The 19,071-nt window shown below is 37.5% G+C and overlaps 1 protein-coding gene and 1 long non-coding RNA gene across 4 annotated transcripts in view; one reads left to right on the plus strand and one right to left on the minus strand.

Moving 5' to 3' along the window:
- The window catches only part of nfat5a (nuclear factor of activated T cells 5a), a 30,759-nt gene that overhangs the window by 6,490 nt on the left and 5,198 nt on the right, over positions 1-19,071 (minus strand). For 2 of the 3 annotated variants that reach the window (XM_073868404.1, XM_073868405.1), the window contains exons 3-12: positions 7,115-7,235; positions 2,465-3,040; positions 1,781-1,964; positions 1,507-1,697; positions 1,253-1,425; positions 1,024-1,158; positions 681-733; positions 454-586; positions 211-285; positions 17-126 (exon numbers count right to left, since the gene is read on the minus strand). In XM_073868404.1, coding sequence (XP_073724505.1) covers positions 17-126; positions 211-285; positions 454-586; positions 681-733; positions 1,024-1,158; positions 1,253-1,425; positions 1,507-1,697; positions 1,781-1,964; positions 2,465-3,040; positions 7,115-7,235 — 1,751 coding nt within the window. Of the gene's footprint in view, positions 1-16; positions 127-210; positions 286-453; positions 587-680; positions 734-1,023; positions 1,159-1,252; positions 1,426-1,506; positions 1,698-1,780; positions 1,965-2,464; positions 3,041-3,600; positions 3,664-3,923; positions 5,686-7,114; positions 7,236-19,071 lie in introns of those variants that run through there. The other variant, XM_073868406.1, reaches the window with a different exon arrangement.
- Positions 9,164-10,685, plus strand: LOC141364248 (uncharacterized). The gene is made up of 2 exons (XR_012369924.1): positions 9,164-9,937; positions 10,391-10,685. It is a non-coding gene; the product is annotated as an uncharacterized lncRNA (long non-coding RNA).

The following is a 19,071-nucleotide window of genomic DNA, read 5'->3' on the forward strand; positions in this document are numbered from 1 at the left end:
CTATTAATTACAGTACCTTGAAAATGTCTGAAGGTGTTGCATTGCAAGATACTTCCATAGGTTCCTCTCGTTTGACGATAGGCAACATTAGCACATTGTTTAGACAACTGGTCTCGGTTTGCATTGCTGTTAACAGTTATAAAACATTTGAGTTTAAACTTTATTCACAACAAGAATCACCTAAATTTTATTGTTTTGATAATGCCATACCTTTTATCTGCTCTTCAAAAGTGCAAGCCTTGACTGTGGCTGATAATTCTGACTTTACTGGAATATCAGTGTTCTCTGTATTTAAAAAAAGAAATCATATCGTCATGCTGGTTTAAAGAAGTTCAATACCAGCAATACAAAGTAAAATTTCATTTATTTGAATCCTTGCCATTTTCCAATGACGAATAATACCCTTCACTCAGAGCAAGCATAATATTTCTTACAGATTACCGATACAGTTACCTGTTAAAGGTGTGTAAGTAAAAGGTTGAATATCATTTGTTCTCCCAGCATTTGTCACGACAGCAATCCCAACAGACACTGGGAAGGTCACTGTTTGGTCATGATATGGAGGAACTTTCACTACTAGATGATTCTAAATTGGAAAACATATTTAAAAGGTTATTGAGAAATATTTAAGAATGATGACCATTCAAACAAGAATAGTTACACGCGAGGGGATCCCTTACCTGATGAAAAAGTTCCATGTCAATCTCTGCTTCAGCCTGCCAACCATTCTCATCTAAAACAAAAAACATTTTATACAAGTACAAAATAAGTTCAAAGAAATCATACAAAGCATTTTCCCAAACTTTTTCTATACAGCTTGACCACAGGTTTCAGAAAAGTTTTCTCTGATCTTCAAAATAGTTTTGCACAGCAGGTTAGTTAACATTAGTTAATCTGTTGATATGTTTATTGCTTAGTACCTAAATGATAACTTACCCAAGGTTTACACCACATTTTAGCCAACATGTTAAACATACATGCATAAAGTATATTACTAGTCTAAGACATACATGATTTTATTACCTGCAGAATTTTCCTGAAAAATCACTTGGGTTCCTTTGAGAAAGTTTTTGCCAATTATAAAGACCTCCTCTCCTCCTGCGACGGAGCAACTGTGAAGACTCTTTTTAAGGATTTCAGGCACTCCAGCAGGCTGAGCTGGGAGAAAGACAGAGAAGTTGCAAGGATTAAAAAATGCAGAAAATGATATCCCTTCATTTCAAAATCTACAGCCCAAAACTTTTGTACTTACTACATAGAATGGGTGAGGAGAGTGTTTGAAGGGTTAGGACAGATCCATCAGGTCTTGGGATATTGACTCTAAAGGCCAAACGAGCACGAGTGCTCTTCTTTTTTGAGCCGGCCACACCTATTCGAGCTTCAACATCAGCATTCCTTAGCTTTAAGATTCCAACACAGTCCACACTGCAGAAACATATAAACAGTCTTATGTACAGGTTAACTTAAAAGATTTTCTCCTGAAAACACAGACTAAATGATACTTACGCAAGAGTCATAGTGTTGGTTGGCTCAAGGTTTACTTCAATGACTGTGGTCCCCTCGATGTCCACCTCCATACAGGCCGTTGTGTTGCGCCCAGTCACTCTGCAGGCTTGATAAAACCCATGAGGCTTCACTCGTCCAGCGTCATTAGCCACAAACACTTGGAGCACCACTGGTTCATTGACTCCCTCTAACTGATAATATCATATATACATTATTGTATTACTTTAATAAATGCACAGTTGTCCAAATAATATAAAGTGCATTTATTTCTTACTTTAACCGTTGGGAATCCTTGTTGCGTACGGTCTTTGACGGACCCTCTACTGCCTTCGGTGAGGTATCGTGCCCTGTGCTGAGTCTCTGGCTGAACCAAAATCTTCAGCTCCTTCCCTTCACTCTTCGGTGGATACTGAATGGAAAGAACACCACCCTTTTGATTGTTTGACACTTCCAAGGAGCTGCAGAGAAAATAAAAGAAATAGAGAAATAGTTTAGGTGCTGAGTCATATAACCGTTGCTTTAATCCAGGGTGATGTAAATCTCCTTTCCACACAAAATGGTCCATAGGAATCTGTAAACTCAGAATCTCTCATTTCCACTTGAGAGCAACATAAAGATATTACCAATAATGTTATTACATAAAAACTGTAATTGTAGTGACATTTGGCCTTAGTTTTTGGATTAAAGGGCAGACAATTATTTCCATGCAGAACTGGCACTTTTAGGGGACACATGTGCTTTGGCAATGTCACAAACACTCTGTTGGTTGCAAAAATGCTCTATAAGGCACTTGTTGCTGGGACAATCCTTCCTTGAGTAATTTGGGAATTTGCCTAAAGGCGCAAGACCAACAGGAGGAACACATCAATTACCATTCCTAAGCTTTAGCCACTTTGTCGAATCACCCTTTATATGCCATTAATGATAATGTGGGCATTGTGCAAGTCATTTTACTAACCTCACTTTGGGTGTGACTTTGGCATCTGATCCCAGTTGTGAAAGAACAAAGTGTGGTGCTTTTGCACTGTCTGCATCAAACACATCCATGCCAGCTTCATCTCGGGCGGCAGGTTTCGGTCCAGGGCGCTGACGTGGAGTTCTCTTTCGAGATTTTCGGGGTACTTCAGTGTTGTCGTTGTATGAAGTGCTGCTGGCTATACTAAAGTTCGAGACGGAGTCATCCATCCAGATGCTGCTGCTTTGCTCCGAGTCCAGGTTTGGAGGCGGCTCATCCTGGCAGGACATGCGACTGTCATCCAGCAAATCTTCCGGAGGCGGTGAAATGCTCAGGACGGTCCGGCGCTTCGATGGGGTCGCCTGGCTCTGTGTGGTTCCGACAGCATCACCCACAGCTACCCCACTGATGTTTACCGCTGAACCAGGCTCCACTCCCATTCCTTCTGAGGCAGGACCACTGTGGGGCCTGGAGGTCTGCTCTTGGGATAAGGTAGCAGAGAGCATGCTGGGACAGGAAGGAACTGTACTGCTGAGGCCTCCAGAGGAGGCGGCGGCGCAAGTGGCGGCAGCATCTGTAGTGTGCATAGTACAGAACGTCAAAAAAAAACAGTCCATGCAAGCCTGGCTAGCAGTCCCGATCAAGCAGTGAAACTCCAGTTTGTCCTTGGTTAATATGTTAAATCATTTTTTAAGCAAAATCATCCAATTCCTTACTCTAAGATATATAAAGAATTTGTGTTTGAAGCTTTTACGATTATTTTGTAAAAATACAATCAATGGCCTGAAGGTCCAATAACTAAGTCCTATAGCTCATAAAACTGCTTAACAAACATGCGTGGGGTATACAGAGCATTTATAGTCGCTGCTGCATAACCCAATGCTACTTTATTCAAAGCAGCTTTTCACAAACAAATAACACTGGCAAATGATAATTCAGGTGTCGACTAATGCATGCCAATTGGGCGATTTTGGTTTGGTATTAGCTGATAAACCCAGTGCTGATCTATTTAAAACAGCCTCTCACAGACAAATAATATCAGCCAATGGGAATTCAGAGGTGTCCTCTAATGCATGCCAATTGGGCGATTTGGTTGGGACTGAACGTAGCCATGGAGACAGAATAAACAAGCTTCTGACCTACGAAGCAGAGAACTGCAGACCATTTTATATGCAGACTCTCCCTGATTCAGAGGGAACTCCCTGGAATAAAAACCACAAATGACAGCGAATAAATAATAAGTGCTGGTCATCCAATAAAGATAACAGCAAATTTGGTCAGAATCATTTCAGAAATAATCATATTCAGTCTGAAGTAGCAATTACAACATTTGTTTTGTTTTTTGACATTCAAAATTTATTGGGGCTGTTTTTGATCACAATCAAAAAATTATTGTTTTGCTCACTGTTCCAGTTTCGTGCTTGTGCGATAGCTTGAATTCGGCATTGGTTGGTTGTTTTACCTCAAATTTATTGCTGCAAAAACACTGAAACTAGTCTGGGCAGCCTCGCTTAAAGATCCCTCAGCTTCCTGCCAAAACAGGAAGTAGTGTAGCATTAACCTTGCAAACATTTGCCATTAGTAATGCCCTGAATAAGGGCTGGGCGATATACATTCAATTTTTAATTACACGTATTATATTATTTTGTTGGCAATATCAAATGAACTATTTTTAATCCAACATCCCACTCCTCATTCTATAACTTTTTAATAGTGGCTCTGACTTGAATCTCATTTGTTCACTCCCATTTTAATCCAAACTGGTTTGATTTACCTTCTTCTTGAAAACATGGTAATTTGCATCATCACTCAAATATGTGAATTAAAATCATGCGTTTAAATGACATGAATTTTAAACAAGTACTGCTACATTGATGCATACATAAATGACTAAAATTGATTGTTCTGTCATCAACTGTATTGATCAAATGGAAAACATCCATTATTTTTAAATACATTTAACCTATTTTTAATTTATCCATTCAGATGTTTGCAGAACACTTTTCTGAAATGGCTGTTTAGTCTAAACAATTAGGGATGTCCCACTATCAAAGCATTTATCCGCTTTTTCATGAAATCTACCGTGACTAACCCAAATCCTTGATTTACATCAGTTGTCACGTCAACGGCTGAAATATGAAATGCAGTTTAAAACGGCAACTCAAAAGTAAACACTCTGTCTTGGATAAAACAAGACTGAGCACTTACATCATTATAAATATGGGACAATGCCCTCAGTATTGACGTTCTGGCAACAGGTCCCGCATTTCAGTTAAAAAAAACAATCATCAATCCAGAAAGACTGACGATTCTTTGGGGAGGAGCCTCTGTATAGAGTCGTGTAAGGCGCTTTTCAATCTATGCACATACAGAGCAGCTGAAATGACTGCAAATAAATGTTATTTTAATGCATGACTAAAATAACTGCCTGGAAGCATTTGCAAACATGGCAGCCTAGTGCTGCGACTTCCCTAAAGAGACTTTGATAGAATACAGCAATTTCACTTTGGTAGCTATATGGCACTGTGGTTGATAATACAGATTTTTGAAAGCATTTTCCACTCAATGCTATATTGGAGAATGAACAGTGGAGGTTTACAACAACGTCTGTGACTCAAATAATCGATAAGTTAAGTAGCGCAAACTGAATAGCACCGAGCGTATGGCTATTTTCTATTGAGTGTTTAGTTTTAAGACAGAAACTCCTGTACGGAACTAGACTTCTAGGACTTCCATGAGTCCCCTGCCATTTCAGTTCATTTTTCATGTTTTAATGTAATACTGCTATTAATAAGTTGAAACTGATTTTAATTTAGATTTTGGTGGTTTATGTTTAATATATGCTAGTTTTACTATAATGCTGCAATAAGGTGAATTGTAACTGATTTTCCAGACTATAAGTCGCTCCGGAGTATAAGTCCCATCAGTCAAAAATGCTTTTTGAAGAGGAAAAAACATATATAAGACGCACTGGACTATAAATCGCGTCTATTTAGAAAAAAAATATTTCACAAAATCCAAGAACAGATATTTAATCTGGAAAGGCAAGTTATTCAACTTAACAATGTAGCAATGCTGACATCACGGGCACACGGTAAAATAAGTATTTGAACACCCTGCTATTTTGCAAGTTCTTCCACTTAGAAATCATGGAGGGTTCTGAAATTCTCATCGTAGATGCATGTCCGCTGTGAGAGACATAATCTAAAAAAAATCCAGAAATCACAATATATGATTTTTTAACTATTTATTTGTATGAAACAGCTGCAAATAAGTATTTGAACTGTCTATCAGCTAGAATTCTGACCTCTAAGACCTGTAAGTCTGCCTTTAAAATGTCCACCTCTATTATCCTAAATCGATGCACCTGCTTGAGGTCGTTAGCTGCATAAAGACACCTGTCCACCCCATAGAATCAGTAAGAATCCAACTACTAACATGGCCAAAACCAAAAATGATACATTTTGAGCTTTGGGGTTTTTAAAAAATTTTGTCATCATACCTAAACAATGGCACATAGAACAGCAGGTTGAATAGGTGTCCTTACATGTTAACGTAATATTACCATTTATTCACCGAACACAATAGCATATCGACCATACCTGGGAGGCTGAATAGGCTAAATTAACATGATCCAGTTCAAAAAGGTCCCGAAGTCATTCCACATCACTAAATCCTTTGAATTACATAAATACAGGAGCAGCACAAAGCTCTCGCGGCTGTAGACGGGAATAGTTTCTCTTGGTTAATTTTGACATATTAGTCGCACCTGACTAGAAGTTCCAGGACCCGCCAAACTATGAAAAAAGCGTGACTTATAGTCCGGAAAATAGCATGTATTTAGTTTTTTTTTTTATAATAAAAACAATATTTAGTTTGTTTGTTGTTTTGTGAAAATAAAACAGATGAAACTGAAGGGAAATTTGTTATATCGCCCAGTCCTCTGAATACAATCAATCCATTCATTAGCTGAAAGAAGCAACAGCTTTTCGAAAAGAAGGGAAAAGAAAAGGTCCCAAATTAGGCCTTACAGTAATGAAGGCAATTTGCAGATAAAGCTGAAAAATCACCTTTAATTAAATGAATTAAGAGGTCAGGTAATGTGCTAATGACCGCTGCCAGTCAACAAATGCTGGTTATATTTTTAACCATAACATAACCTCAGCGGACAGACATCAGATCATGGTCTGGGAATATTGAGGAAAGCACTCTACTCCATTGACAAATTATTTTCAACAAGTTCAATAGAGACGTGTCAAGTAAAACATTTTAAATTAGTTAGTTTGCGAAAAAGAAACCCAGGAAAGAAAAGCCTAAAAAGACAAGAATGTGTGTAGACAGCTTAAAAAAAATATTTGATAAATTAAAACAGGAAGCCTAGGTCAGCAACACTTTAAAGAAAAATGTTCAACGTGCAAACCAAAGTGCTAAAAGAAAAAAAAAGAAAAACTGAACAAACCACACCACTACTTGAAGAAAAGTGTAGCAAGGACAAATAAGCACAAAAGAAACTAAAGGTGAACAAGCTAGAAAGGAAGCCACCACACACACCACAGCAGAGACAGGACCGAGCAAACTCCACAAGGAGAGACTTTCCAGCTTAAAAGATACAACACTGGAGGTACAAGTGATGTGAAATGTGTCCTTCCTGAGGCCAGAGCAGCTGGAGAAGGAGGTCCAGCCTCTCCACCGCTCTTCTGGCTCATGGTGGGTTTGTCCTGCTGTTCGGCTGGGGGCAACTGTAGCTCTTTAGGGAGTAGGTCATACACTGACTCTGAAAGAAAGACTTGACTAGATCAGTATGTGTGAAGTTGGGTGAGCAGAGGTGGATACTAGTGAAGTATTTGTTACTTTCTACTAATGTAAATTTGTACTGTATCAGTGTTTCTCTTTGGAAAACATACTTCACTAAATTTAATCACTAGATTATTTAAAAAAATCACTAGATTAAAATTTTAAGATAATTCCATTTTTGTGACTTTTAATAGAGAGCAAATTCAAAGAGATCCTAAAAACAAACACGGAGTTGTTGAACTGTTTGTTTTAAGGGAATACTTCCAGATATTATAAGTTGGGCAAGAGCACCACCTGGTGAATGATAGCGAAAATATGAATTGCCTAAAAAACTCGTCATTGGTAGGAAATAGGTTTGTTGCGATAGACGGTATAACTGGTGATACACAGTGTTTCAGCCTCTCAACGGTTAGATCACTTGCCCACCGCGTCATCATCTTCCACCATTGTTTAGATTTTTTTCTTGCAGGGTTTCCCGCAGCACTTTGCAGTTCAGGCGGCCGCCTACTAGGTCGTCAAAAAAAAACATTTCGCTGCACAAAAGGCCGTCAAGTGCATCTCGGAGAATTGCACGGACGCGCTTCATACCGCAAGCGGGCACAAGTGCCGCACGGCCGATATGAGGAAAAAACTGTCTGGAGGATAACCAGCCAGTTGATAAAACATCTTGGAGAATAGCGCAGACGCGCTTCACACCACGAGCGTGCACGCGTAGCACATGGCCGAAATGAGAGAAAGACGTGGTCCGTCACTGTCTGGAGGATAGCCATAAAACACGTGTCGGTGAAAAACTGTAAGTGGACTTATGTTTTGGGTTTATTTAGGCCTGTTGTTGTAAGTCTATAGTTTTTGCATATTTAAAGTAAGTTATCTTGTGATTTTGTTGTTTGAGCAACCTGCTAGCCAGGTTGCACGTGTCTGTTGATTCAATATAATTGCTGAGCGCTCTTGCTTATGTTATGTATGTGCATTATTTACATTCTACAGTAGTTACACTCCTTTAAGATAATGTAATTAATAGTGGGAAATAATCTGTTTTTACAATCTTCGCGCTATCTATCATCATTCGCCAGACGTTCTACAACATCTGCTTCAGTTTGTGTTTATTAACCCTTTAGTTTCACTTCATCACGCAGACATTACCGTTTGAGGTATATATTAAAAACATTTATTTCATGAAAGCAACACTAAAGAGTTTTTGATCTTTGCTCCCCCTACAGGTTGGAAGCAGAATTGTCCATTACCACTGTCGTAAATAATTTAGCGTACTGCAGCAAAGCTGGCTCTGATTGGATTGTAGGTCTGCCGTAAAACAAGTTTTTGTAGTTTTCACTCGAACTACAGGACCGCGACCCAACGGTTGGAAACTTCTTTAGTGCGGTTTTGGCCGATAGAGGGCTACAAAGCGAATGTGAAACTGAAACTTTTTTGGAAACGTTATTTTAAGGTAAAAAAACTCTTTAGTGTTGCTTTAATAATCAGATTTTCGTGCAGACATAAAACCAACATTTAGGGGATTCACTCGCGCATTTAAATGTGGTTGTCACTACCGAAAGTAGTTTGCAGTGTGTACGAGGCCGATTAGACAAGTCTGACAATGTTCTGCTCTGTATGTTCTGATCTTATATTTAAAATAAAAAGAAAACATCTTAACTTGTTAACACGCACCGGCCCGGCGGCGGGCCCTAGGGGGCGTTTTTACGTGTTTTGTACTTTGTTTAACATCAAATATTCAATCAACAATCATAAACTTTGCATTATTTGAAAGTTTAAACACTCCAAATTCATGTTCTGAGCTTATTTTTGCAATCAATACACTGGTGTGGAAAAAATTAAATGAAATGCAGACGGAATGCATATAAAAAATTTTGTGGGTACTCACATGGCTTGCCATATGGTTTATGACAATTTCTGACAATTCCCAAAAACTTCAACGTACATTGCAAGGTAAGGGTCCACTCTTCAAAAAGCATCCCACGTTTTAATCCAAAACAATGAAAAATAGTGAGAAATCCAGCAATATCCTCCTTTGTTTACATCCGCGCGTCCGCTAAGTATGATCGATCATGTTTATTTTCTATCAAATATCGATTTTTATCAGTGAAAATCCATCTCTTCCTGCTTCGTTAGACTGTTCAGATAAATATCCCGCCCTATTTTTCTGTTTTGTCCAATCAGAAAAGGTTTGACAACTCAAAATCTCATGCGATCAATGATTTGCCTAGATAGATGTCCTTCAGCTTGCCATAGGCTTTTGACTGGATTACACCAAAACAAAGCCAGCCAATGCATAGTGAGCAAAGCTTTGATTGACAGAGGAAGTAACCAATCATGAAACGATTACAAGGATTCAACTTACGTCAGTAAAGTGTACTTCTGCGCAAATCTACAGAAGCGCATGGAGAGAAATGCCCACGCCCCCTCCGTGCGCGTTTGTTTGTTTGGGTAGCATAGCAGCCGGCTAAGCTCTCCGGAGCCGCTGAGAAACCTCTTCAAATGTTAGATATAACATCTCCATTGTGGATCGTGGACTACAGATGACTTTTTTGTGTTGAAAGTGTTTTGGAGAAGTTGATAAAGAGCATGATCGCGGATCAACAATGCAAGACTGGATGTAAACAAAGCGCGTCGTCGAGGAGAGATGGACCGGATTATGAGCTCAGCTGCGCTCGCTTGGATAAAGTAAGTGGATTCTTTTGTTGATTTACGTTACATTTCTTGTTTCATGTTAGCTGTTTTGATTATAAAGTAACACTGGAGATGACTAATATACGAGTTTTACATGGTTTCGTTTTTGTATGACATGTTATATAAATGCATCATATTTATAGCTATATGAATCAAATGCACAGAATATACAAACTAAAAACTAGAAAATAAGATATGTGGTGGAAAATATGAGTATTACCAGCTGAGAAATATAGGTTATTTGGCAAACATAAGACATTTGTAATTATAAATAAATATATTCATGTAATGTGTGTGTGTTTGTGTATATGTATTATGTTCATGTATATTACATCATAGTTTCTCATACAAATAGTTGTATGTCTCTAACTTTTGACTCAAACTAAAATCCTCTCTTGCTTTGTGTGTGTGTGTGTGTGTGTGTGTGTGTGATGTGATGTAAAACAGGACTTCAGCTGACACAGGAGGACTGGAATCTGGAGTGCATTCATGAGCGACCACATTCAAAATAGCAAGTATTTTGTTATAATGTGCAAATTTTTTTTCTGAAATAGTTTTTTCTATGTGCTTTGGTGGGCAGAGAAGTTCTGAATTGATATACATAATGTAATATGTAGTCCTGACTCATTTTCTTTTTATAATCATGTCATATTGTTATCATGTGTATATTTGGAGTTTCCAAGTGCACTTTTTCTGAAAGGACGCCTGGACTTTTTTGAAATAAAAGCTCACAGAAACAACATTTTTTGGAGTATCATTCTCAAATTTGAATCACAGCATGGTCAGACATTCAGTTCACCTATATGGTGTCCCCAGGTGTCTCACATGACCATTTCATACCTTTTTTGCTAAGTGAATGTTATTTAAAGAAAAACGGAAGTCATTTAATGTATATTTTACCTTGTTTTACTCTGTTTCTTTACTACTCTGAGTTGTTATGACTATTAGGCAACAATATGTCAAGTGTCTAGTTTCAAACAAGACCAGAATTATGAATATAGACCATAGGGTTTAAGAGCTGCAGATGTTTTAGTTTGGAGTTGTCGTTTTTCAGAAAATGCTCAAAAATATAAGTGCTAGCTAACAGGTTAAAGGTATTTGTTTAACTTTAACTTAATCTGCCCTACTCATTTAATGAAATGTATATCAGTTTATGGTTTGTGTGTTTATAAGAGAGTAAGTGTTTTTCATTAAGACTTGAGATTAAATAAACTGCTTAAGTATTGTTAATCTTGTAGTAGGGGTGTAACGGTACGTGTATTCGAACCGGACCGTTTCGGTTCAGGGCTTTCGGCACGGTGCACAAGTGCACCGAAAGGCCGAATGCATTTTGTGTGCGCCTGTGCGGAACATAATACGTGCGTTTCCGCACGAACATATTAAGTGGCGCAAGTCTTCTGTCAAACATATAACATAATTCGGCCCGCAGAAAGATTTTTATTTACTTAGATGTATATCCGTTTGATTATTGATGTAAACGTTTACGTGTCGTATCTAAAAGCGCATGTTAAACGCGTGTCAACACGTTGCTTTGTTCTTTCAAAAGTGCGTGAGAGGATGCGCGCCTTTCGTTGGTACGCATTCATGAGACGCGCTTTCTGTGACAGCGAGAATAAGGAATGCGTGATCAGATTTTTCATCTGCACATCACGTCAATCATATCATTGTGCCAATGCGATCAGCTGGTCGGGACTAGGGATGCTCACATTGACCGTTTAACCGTTAACTGAAGGTAAGAATGTATGACCGATTAACATTATCAGTTAAAATAAAAAAATATTTGTTAATACATGGTGCGTGTCGTCATGAGCCGACAGACATTTCGCCACTTTTCTATCTTTAATTTGTGAATGTCCTGTAAATGACACAAATGATTGCTGCCCTGACGGTCTGATCATTTGTATGCGTGTTTGGAAGCTGAACGGAGACGCGCGCGTGTCCCGGACCATAACATGTGAGCCAAGCTCCCCTAAATATTCCGCTCTACTGTTCAAGCGCTCCACTCAGTCTCTCACCGCCCAAGCAAGCGCTCCGTTAACTTTCCGCTCACGCTAGCAAATAAACCAATTCCCATTCAGATCCCGCTCCGACATAAAAAAATAATTTAGTAAGCCTAATTGTTTTCTGTACTGACGTTCTTGGATAATTGCATTTAATTAAAGTATTAGCTGATAAATCGCAGTTATGTACAGTTGTGTGTTGGCTATTAGACCTAGTTTAACTGATACGGTGCTCCGGATATAATTCAAATTAACAAATTGTTTCCACGACATCCACGTTTTACTAATTCACAATTTTAAGTAATAATAAATGTAATAAGTAATTACGAAATATTATAATAATTCGTTCCCCAACGAACTATACTATTATATAAATATATTATTTGAAAAAACTAAAATAAATTGAAGAACAATTTCAAGTGCAAAGTGCAAATTTACAGTGCATCAGTAAATACAGAACACAGCTGCTTAAAGAAATTAAAATTAGACAGTATTTATGAACCTGTAAATGTACAAAACGAATGCAATACAGAAGGCCATGAGTATTTATTTATGGCATTTTCAATAGTATATTAGTAGCTAAATTAACGTGTAGGCTATCTAATATAGTATGAAAACGAATAAATCATTATTTTGGCTAAATTCATCTGGACAGATCATTTTAGTCAGACTGATTTGTCAACATTTCAGAAGCTTAAATGCTATCTAAAACAACTTACATTTTATCCCGAGTGTTACTTGGTCGAAAATATGTAGAAATATAGCCTACGCGAGAGCAAATTACAGAACAAAAATGTTTAGCTCACGCGGACCGAACGAAAAGCCGTTAATTAAGCGGACTCTGTAAAAAAGAGGACGTGCTGAATCAGTCGAGTCGGCAGATTATCATCAATGTTTATAATGTATGCTGTTGATGAAAAAAATTAATATCTAAATGTCCATGGAAGAGTCAAGTGTTCAGTCAGTTAATACTAAAGGCACCGGCGTTTTTGGCTGAAGCTTCCTCATCCACGGAGCGGAGAACTATACAGGTTTTTATTTTAAGTGGTTTTAATGCTGGTAAGCAATCAGTTATATTATGGCGCTTTGTATTTGTGTTGATCAGTTAGATTAAAGTAATTTTCATCTTTAAAACTGCATCTAGATGCAGACGACGCTACATTTATACTGTCATCTTAGTTTCATTTCTTTCATTTCTATATAAGGCTGGCGACTTCATTAAAACAATATTTGAACTCCATAACTTATTGCTATAGATTCTCGAACTATCAAATTACCAAAGGGCATACTGGGATGAGCGAGCAGTGCTGCGTATTGAGCGAGCGGAGCGGAAACTTCGGAAATGCGCTCTGCGCTCTGATGGAAATATTACCACTCCGCTCCCGCTCCGCCTACATGCTCTGTAATATCTCTCTTTTTGCACAAACGGAGAAAGACGACGCAAAAACAAAACTTTCTGAAAAGCATCCTGCTTTAGAAATGACCACTGTGGTAGATGAAACGGAGACAATCTGCCCTTTTTGGATATTAATCCTCTGGACTGATAGCGTGCTTTTTAATAAGGTGAATATATTGCGTGAATATCTGATAATGTATGAATCCTGGTTCTGTTGTTGATCTGTCGCTGCTGTTTGCACGTTCAAATTAAATCTTTTGTTTTTACTATTTCACAGACAACCGTCAACTGTATTTTTACTGAATGACAATTTCATATTAAAATCTTATCAGTTAACGGTTAATGTTCGGTTTAGAAGCTACGGTTGTCGGTCGGGAAAATTAACTGATATGAGCATCCCTAGTCGGGACAGAGAAGAGCTGTAACCCGGGCTTACTCAGCTGTCACTCAGCTGCGGAGGGGTTCGTTACAGCTTACATTGACGACACAAGCAAAGATTAGGAGCACGCCCGCCGACAGGGGGGGACAAACGGGTCTGTTGTCCCGGGCCCAGGGTGGGGGTGGGCCCAGAGGGGGGCCCAGAACTGGAACCTATGGAATAATTGTTAAAAATAAAGAAAATATTTTATTCATTTGATTTGAAGTTCAGTACGCTCAAAATGTCCGGTCATACTCAGCACAAGTCCGGTGCTCAGAAAATAAAAGAAAAGAAGAAAATATAGGCCTTATAGAGGAAAATAGAATTCCTAATTCTCCCCATTAGGAATCTGTGACCGCAGATATAGTCACTGCATCGCGTGTGTTTTGAAGTATATGCTGTTTGCTGTGAGGTTTTTATGAGAGAAAGCACAAACTATTTAATATTTAATGTGTAAAACTTGCATTTGAAATAAAACTTACCGCGGAGAAGATAATGAGATGAGATCTCTATTGCTAAGTGACGCGACAATTATTTATTATTTCAAATCCGTTTACAAGATAAATATAAATTGTTAAACAGATGAAATTATCTTGATATAGGCTACATTCATAATGAGAAGCCTTTTCTTTTTACTGTTACACTGTAGACAGTAATATATGTATTTTATATAAAACTCTATGGTCGTGACAGCACATTGTTCATTATCTGTTGGTTCATGTTGGTCCAGTTTAATTCAGGGTAATCCTTTAATAAAATGTAATTATAAAATATTTTATTGTTTTGTAATATTCACAGCGCACATTCTCTCAAATGAATGTGCTTAATGTGCTTAAAACATGTTTAATTATTCTGCAAAATTCCGCATAGATTTTGCAAAAGAAATCTGCAGAAATAGCAAAAAATAACTCCTTGCACAGATTCCTTATACAGCTGTACTACTCTTGCAGCAATTAAAGCAGTTCAGATTTGTTTTAAATGGCAAAATAGTTATATTTCTTTTTTTTATTTACATTTTAGAGTATTTTTGTTTGTTCCAACAAGCGGTTAGCAGCCGACAGCAAGTTGACGACATGTTTGATGAATTGAACTCTCAAATCAACACTTCACTTGTCTATAATAACAACTACATAAAATATATATTTTCAGCATATCACAGTGTTAGTTTAAACGTTTATTATCTACACACACTATTTTTTAAAAGCGGAGGCAGGTTGCTCTGCTGCTCGCAGCTGCAACGGGGGCAGAAATATAAAAATGAAAAGGGCTATAGCTACAAAACGAAACGAAATAAACATGAAACCGAATAAACATGCAACCTGCTTACAACTTCGCTATGCATATATAGATTATGTCTTGGATGCTGTTTGCATAGATTATGCGCAGTATCCAAGGTTTTAGTCCTCCATTAATATTTTTTCCCGGTGCGCTGCGGTGCTGCTGTTAAATACGCAACAGCTGCATTGTAAATGTGTGGCTGGCTGTGCTTATAGCGGACTCGTGCTATAGGTTAAAAGTCTTACTACGTTTGTTTTGCAATCATCGTCTGTCAAAATGTTATTTTAATTAAATTGAAAAATATAAAAAGACGGAGAAGCCTAAATAAGCTCGAGGTCCGCCCGCGTATCAGCTGTGAGGTTAAAATTGGCCGAAACCCGACCTGAGGGGTGTAAAAAGGTCGGGTCAGGCTTGGGCTGAAATGCAGGGCTCTACCCTCAGTCGCATTCATTGAGAAAAATGCAATGCATACTCATCATGAAAGCTCTTTACAAAATAATATCCCTCTGGGCTTTTGGTTCAAAGGCGTGCATGTTTGGAGAAATTTTGATTGAGTTTATATGTTTACTTCAAATTTCTAAAGAGAGGAGTAATATTTATTCAATTTTTAGTCCAAACACGGCATAATATTAGCTGAAGTAGTTTTACTGATATTTCCAATAGTCTGTTCATAATTCATACGTGATTATGATATTTTGTGTCAGTATACAGTGTCAGTACACTGAAAAAAAAAATTCATTGAATTTAATCAGTTTTTTAAGGTAAGTGGTTGCAATCAATTTATTTAAGCTACATTTAAACAAAAGTTTTATATTTTATTTTACTTTACTAATCTTTTTTGTTTAAATGTAGCTTAAATAAATTGATTGCAACCGCTTATCTTAAAAAATTGATTAAATTCAATGAATATTTTTTTTCAGTGTACTACATTTAAAGGTGCAGTGTATAAATTTTAGAAGCATCTAGTGGTGAGGTTGCAAATTGCAACCAACGGCTCAATCCACTCACCCCTTGCTTTTGAAACGCATAGAGAAGCTACAGTAGCCACCACCGGTAAAACATGTCATCGTCAGAGACAACTTAGTAAAAAAAGTTTGTCCGTTAAAGGTTTCTGTAGAAACATGGCGACACAAAATGGCGACCTCCACGTAAGGGGACCCTCTGTGTATGTAGATAAAAACTTCTCATTCTAATGTAATAAAAACATAACGGTTCATTATAAAAAGGTCTTTATACACCCCTGATAATATAGTTTTGTACCTTTAACTAAATGTTTTATACAATGTATAATATGCAATATTCGTGGGTCCTGAATCTGATAATGCCAAATGTCTTGTTACCAGTAAAAAGTAAGGGGTGGGGGGCCCTCTAAGATTATCTTGTCCCGGGCCCAGGCAAGACTGTCAGCTGGCCTGATTAGGAGAAACATGCAAAAGATCAAAGATGGCTAGGTATGCAACTCACTAATCTCAAAATGAATGTATAATAAGTATATCATCATGTTGCTTGCTATGCAGTTTGACATAGAGCAGTAATATTATTTTTATACAGAGATGGTACATAGCCAATTCAATACTGTGAGTTAAACAATCCAAAATAAATCAAAACAGAAAATTTTTGGTGGCAAAAATGTAGGCTAATAGTTCATAAATGTATTCGGGAATTGAATTTGTTAGTTCAAGGTTTTAGTAGAAAAAGTTTAAGAGAAGGTTAAGAAAAGAGTTACCTTCTGTTATAAGATAATGTAAAAAAGAACTTTGCAGTAGTATTTTATTTATTATTTTTTCATTTTATATATATTTTATATGTTATATTTTAATAAAAAGTGTTTTAAAAAGTGTAAACAAATTGTAAAAAAAAGTTTATAGTAATAAACAAACTGCAGTTTAATGTTTGCATTTCTCCCTTACTGTACCGAAAATGAACCGAACCGTGGCTTCAAAACCGGGGTTCGCACCGAACCGTGATTTTTGCGTACCGTTACACCCCTATCTTGTAGTATTAATTTCCACATGCAGTTACACATTTGTCAGTTAAAAACAAGAAAGTGGCTGGTTAAAACATTGAGTGGCTGGTGGATTTCAAAATCTATATATATTGATATTATATAAGATATTGATATTGAATTAATTATTGTCCAGCCCTACCATAACATGCATTTTACAGTTAAGCTTCATTGTTTCTGTTTGCTAGGAATTCAAGGTCATGCAAGTATTTTCATTTATACAAACAATTTTTGTTTTACCCCTTTTATTATTTAAAAAAACTTGGACTTTGTCTTGGATGAGTTTCAAACACTACTTTTTATCTTCTTTATGGAAAGTACCATCTCACCATGCAAGCACAGCTGCCATATCAGTGTAACAATTTGGAGAAGTGTAAACTGAACAGGCAAGGAGAAAGGAAATCAGAGCCTGGATCAACACTCCCATACAGAAATGCTTTGAATAAAAGCCCTGGTGCCTACCGTGAAACTGGGGTGGTCAGCAGGATTGCGTAACACATGCTCTACATTCCTGCTATTTGAACACTATTCTTCCATGGACTACAAAGAGATAATGGAAACACACAACTATACTCTTCCTGGGTAACGTTTTTTTTTTTTTTGTTGTTAAGGACTAAAGAAGAGTAAAACCACTTAAAGCTAAAAAGGAGGCCACAATAATAAGTGTCACAGTAATTACTAGGGGTGGCACGGTTCACAAAACCCTCGGTTCGGTTCGTATCACGGTTCAATGGTCACGGTTCTCGGTTCAGTACGGTTCTTGTTGTTATTTTTTTAACACTCCAGAAATGTATTATCTTATTAATGTATTAATTATCCATAATTTACGATACAGTATTAAAAAAGTTATATTATGTAATCATGCACAAACTGAGTTTGACTTTAAGCACATTATTGGGAACATCCCTGAGGAAAGCCAGGCGAGATTTTGACACGGCGAGAGGGAAGACATTAGGGATGGGCAATATAAACGATATGCAATATAAACGATAGAAAATTGGCATACGATAGAGATTTAAAATCTATTGCACTATCGCGATAATGCGTGTTGATGACACAATCTACCTGCGAACTTAAGAGCCACGAGCTGCAGCCGAATAAACATGGATGAAAGCGTCTGTGAAACAGAGGAACTTGTGAAAAAGACAGATGCAACATCTATTTTTTGGATTTTAACCCTAAAGTTACATAAGTTAACAGCTGCTCCACGCGCGAAATTGGCATTATGGTAATATACAATAATATATATGCTGTAGAGTGTGTCAGGCAAAAGTTCCTGCTAAGAGAGGTAACAAGACTAATCTGGCCATAACAGTTTACTTTTACTTACTTTTTAGCAGTTTGGCTTTTGTAAGGGTCTATATAACCTGTTCTGAAACGTGTCTATTGAAAGTATTTTATCGCAATACATATCGCTATCGCAAGAGGCTGCAATGTATAACGCAATATGGATTTTAGGCCATATCGCCCATCACTAGAAGACATTGATGATTTCAACATGCTTTTCATTTATTTGGCAAAAAAAAGAATGTGTATTGCCATCTAAATGAACTTTGTGTGCATTTATCAAAATGCCAACATCAGTGTAGCTTTAAGATTTATCACTGAGAGGCTGCTTAAATACTGCAGAGATATGTGAACGAGAGAGAAACATAACGTTTACACCTGTAATATTTAAATCCGTCTCTTTTGTCCACTTTTGACCATTTCTGTCCTGATTACTTTAAGGGGCAGTTTATGAAATAAGATCGCGCAACTTTCACACGCAAGCAAAATGAAACTACGCGGAAATCAGCCGCTTTCGTTTTATCAACGAAAGGCTAAAAATAGCGCTGAACACGAAAAGACGTAAAACAGTGTTCATTACCTCAGATTAGATAAATGGTCGGAGAGAAGGCTGTCGCGTGTGGCTGTATCTATTGTTTTATTTTCGCTGTCATCATAGGTAACATGAAATAAAAAATGTTTCCACACACCAAACGCTGGCGCATCCTCCAACTGCGGGCAGACTTCTTTTTCTCTCCCTCTTGC

This window comes from Misgurnus anguillicaudatus, chromosome 6 (genome assembly GCF_027580225.2).
Source record: "Misgurnus anguillicaudatus chromosome 6, ASM2758022v2, whole genome shotgun sequence".
Taxonomy (NCBI): Eukaryota; Metazoa; Chordata; class Actinopteri; order Cypriniformes; family Cobitidae; genus Misgurnus; species Misgurnus anguillicaudatus.